The 3921-nt window shown below is 40.1% G+C and overlaps 1 protein-coding gene across 1 annotated transcript in view; it reads right to left on the minus strand.

Moving 5' to 3' along the window:
- ALKBH1 (alkB homolog 1, histone H2A dioxygenase) overlaps positions 1–3921 on the minus strand; it is a 41885-nt gene that overhangs the window by 37018 nt on the left and 946 nt on the right. Inside the window, exon 2 of the mRNA XM_003786950.3 lies at positions 1294–1402. Within this exon, the coding sequence (XP_003786998.1) occupies positions 1294–1402 (109 nt within the window). The remainder of the gene's footprint in view (positions 1–1293; positions 1403–3921) is intronic.

The following is a 3921-nucleotide window of genomic DNA, read 5'->3' on the forward strand; positions in this document are numbered from 1 at the left end:
ATAAGGTATTTCAACATCTTCTAAATAGTTTATAATAATTAATCTACAATAGCCTCATGAGCCTAGAAAAAATCTAAGGGTTATATTACATGAATTTTTCATATAACCCCCTACTTAGTCTATTAGGACTTAGTTGTTTTGTTTTTTTTGAGACAGAGTGTTGCTCCCTCACCTTGGATAGAGTGCAATGGTGTTATCATTGCTCTTTGCAACTTCAAACTCCTGGGCTTAAGCGATGCTCTTGCCTCCGCCTCTTAAGTAGCTGGAACTACAGGTATGCCTGATAATACTGGCTAATTTTTCTATTTTTAGTAGAGATGGAGTCTTGCTCTTGCTCAGGCTGTTCTCAAATTCCTGGCCTCAAGCAATCCTCCCATCTGGGCCTCCCACTGTGCCAGGGCTTTTTTTTTTGAGACAGAGTCTTACCATGTCACCCTCAGTAGAGTGCTGTGGCATCACAGCTCACAGTAATTCTTGGGCTCAAGCAATTCTCTTGCCCAAGTTTCCCAGGTAGCTGGGACTACAGGTGCCTGATACAACGCCTGGCTATTTTTTGGTTGTAGTTGTGATTGTTTGGCAGGCCCAAGCTGGATTCAAACCCTCCAGCTCCAGTGTATGTGGAGCTATAGGCGCCAAGCCTGGAGTGCTAGGGTTATAGGCATGAATCACTGTCTCTGGCTCTATTAAGGCTTTTGATCTCATTCAATATAAATCTTTTTTTAAATCTTTAGCCTTAACCAGGTATGGAGGTACACACCTGTAGTCCCAGCCACCAAGGAGACTGAGACAGGAAGATCAATTGAACCCAGTAGTTTGAGGTTGCTGTGAGCTATGATAATGCCATTGCACTCTAGCTGGGTGACAGAGTGAGACTGTGTCTCAAGAAACAAAAACCCCAAACCAAACAAATGTTCAGGCTTGATAGCAACAAGTTTTAAGTTGCTATGCCATTTGAAATATGACTAGAGTGACAAATATGAATTATTCATATAACCCTTATACAACAATTTTTATATACTAATTATAATTTATCATTTAAAGCAGTTCTGCCGAAGTAGGTGTCCAATATCCTTATTTTTTATTTGCCATGCCACTTCTGCCCTATAAGGCAGGCACTGCTGATTCTTGTTCTATACTTTGGGAATGAACACTTTATGTAAGGCACAATTTAGGATGAGTTTGGAAGGGTGTGTTTAGTTTTTTCTTTTGTCTATTTACTTGCTCACAGCTCCTCCTCTGAAATCAGACACATGACTGAGTGATTTTGCCTTCGCTGAGGTCACATGCACTTACCAGGATAGCCTTCAAGTCCGTAGGCTTGCCATTTGCTGACGGGCTGAAGTCCTGCTCTACGTGCATTGTGCTCACTGACTGAGGACACACTTAGCTGAGATCTGACCACCTGGCAGGAAGGAAACACAAGTTAGAAGGCTAAAACTATTTTGCAGGTCAACCCCCCAAAGGGTTTCTGGTATGAGGCAAAGCTTAAGTCTGGGATACTAATCTTAGCCCCACCACTTACTCCATCTAGAAATTTCAGATGAGCCACTTAACTTCTTACAGCCTCAGGTTTTCATCTCTATACTAAGAAACACTAGAAAGTTACAAGAAATTAAGTAAATTGTGATAAGAAAATTTAGGCAGGATGATTTTGATCTTTAACACTACCTTTTCCTATAACACCACACCTTCGAAATATCTTGAGTCACAGAGTGATTTACTTAGAGAGTAAACAATGCTTCTGGGACATTTGCATAAAGGTGGTATATAAGGAACACCAGGCTGCAGACGGTTAAGTGAATGGGAAGAAGAGTGCTCTAAACAGAAAAAAAAGTTTCAATAAAACACTGAGAACTCTCCTTAAAGTACAGCATTTGTTCTCTTTTAAATGAAACAATAATACTAGAACTTTTGCTTTTGTTAATCACTGTGCAATGAATTTAGTATTTCATTCAGAGGCTGAAGTTTTCTTTGCACATAAAAATATCTTATGGATGGTTTATTACATTGGTTAAGAAACCCAACATGAGTTTAAAATAAGGACATTAAGAGGGAAAAAACCTTATTCCTCCATAAATAATAAACATATGCTCTGTTTTGCCTTAGAACGTATCAGATGTTCTCTTCTAAAGAGAAACAATCTTTTATCCTAACAGTGACTCTAAATGCAAAGATTTCCAGACAAAATACCCACAAGTGTTTGGTACACAACCAATCTACACAATACAATGGCTATCTGGAAGTCTGGATCAGCTATGTTTTCTAGGTACCTAGGAACTGATAAAACATTTTGACATAATTTCTTAAATAGGCCATATTTAATACTGCACTATAATTCAGCAACACCCTTAGAGGTGATGTTTGTCTCACATGCTAAATTGACCCAAGACACTGAATTTAAAAAATTTTTTGCTTTCTCCCTTGCCAGCCTGTTAACAATCACTTTCCTTACTCCTATCAGCTGTTTCATAATAGCAACTCCTCTTATTTGCTTTTTACCTACTTTATGCGAGGGAACTAAACACCCAGCCTTTCATTTCCTCAACACATGCTGTATTTACTGAATATCAACTGTTTTACACATGCAATGTTCTATTCTCAAGTGGTTTACATTCTAAAAGCATGCACACATCAGGGTTAAACATAGGTACAACCAGCCAAATGAGGCTCCTAAGACAAGTGTATTATTTTTGGGCTGCAGACTTTCCGTATGTTAGCTTGACTACTTTTTCTTTTCTTTTTTGAGATAGAGACTGACTCTGTTGCCTAGGCTAGAATGCTGTGGTGTCAACCTAGCTCACAGTAATTTCAAACTCCTGGGTTCAAGAGATCATCCTGCTTTAGCCTCCTGAGTAACTTTGACTACAGGCACCTGCCACAATGCCCAACTAATTTGTTCTATTTTTAGTAGAAATAAGGTCTTGCTCTTCCTCAGGGTGGTCTGAACTCCTCAACCTCCCAGAGTGCTAGGAACGCAGGTGTGGGCCACCATACCAAGTCTACTTTGACAACCTGAATGCATTTTTTCTTAATAAATGAAGCTGCTGAGAAGATGAACTCTAGACAAGCATGGAGTTAATATTCCAGTTTTATTTAGAATTGAGAGTTATTATTTATTTCATTTGAGACAGAGTCTCAAGCTGTTGTCCTGGGTAGAGTGCTGGGGCATCATAGTTCACAGTAACCTCCAACTCTTGGGCTCAAGCGATCCTCTTGCCTTAGTTTTTCTATTTTTAGTAAAGACAGGGTCTTGCTTTTGCTCAGGTTGGTCTTGAACCTGTGAGCTCAAGCACTCTACCTGCCTCAGCCTCCCAGAGTGCTAGTATTACAGGCATGATCAATCTCGCCTAGCCAAGAGAGTTCTTATAAAGCTTCGAAAGAAATGCTTCATCTGGACATCCAGGGACACCAAGGGCAAATTAAGGGATTACATATACTCAATGTTAAAGCGACTGAGAAGAAAATATACATTGCACTGTGGTTGTGGTTCCCTCTGTGTCTCCTGCTCCCTATTTTTTCTTTCTTAATTTTCATGGGAAGAAATAGAAATAAGAAACATAGTTTGATACTACTTTGTCATTTATTTTCAAGTTGAAAGGAGTAGCTCTGAATCCTTCCATGACCTTTCTCATTCTCTCATTTTGTGACAGAGTCTCATTCTGTTGCCTAGGCTAAAATGCAGTGGCGTCAGCCTAGTTCGCAGCAGCCTGAAAACTCCTGGTTCAAGCGATACTTCTGCCTCAGCCTCCTAGGTAGTTGGGGCTTACAGGCATCCACCTAAATTTTCTATTTTTAGTACAGACGGGGTCTCTCATTCCTGAGCTCTAGCTATCCTCCCGCCTCAGCCTCCCACAGTCCGGAGATTCCAACGGTGAGCCACTGCGCGGGGCTCAAGACCTCTTTCTTTCTTTTTTTTTTTTT

The sequence above is a fragment of the Otolemur garnettii genome, unplaced genomic scaffold, assembly GCF_000181295.1.
Source record: "Otolemur garnettii isolate 467f Iridium unplaced genomic scaffold, OtoGar3 scaffold00020, whole genome shotgun sequence".
NCBI classification, from domain to species: domain Eukaryota; kingdom Metazoa; phylum Chordata; class Mammalia; order Primates; family Galagidae; genus Otolemur; species Otolemur garnettii.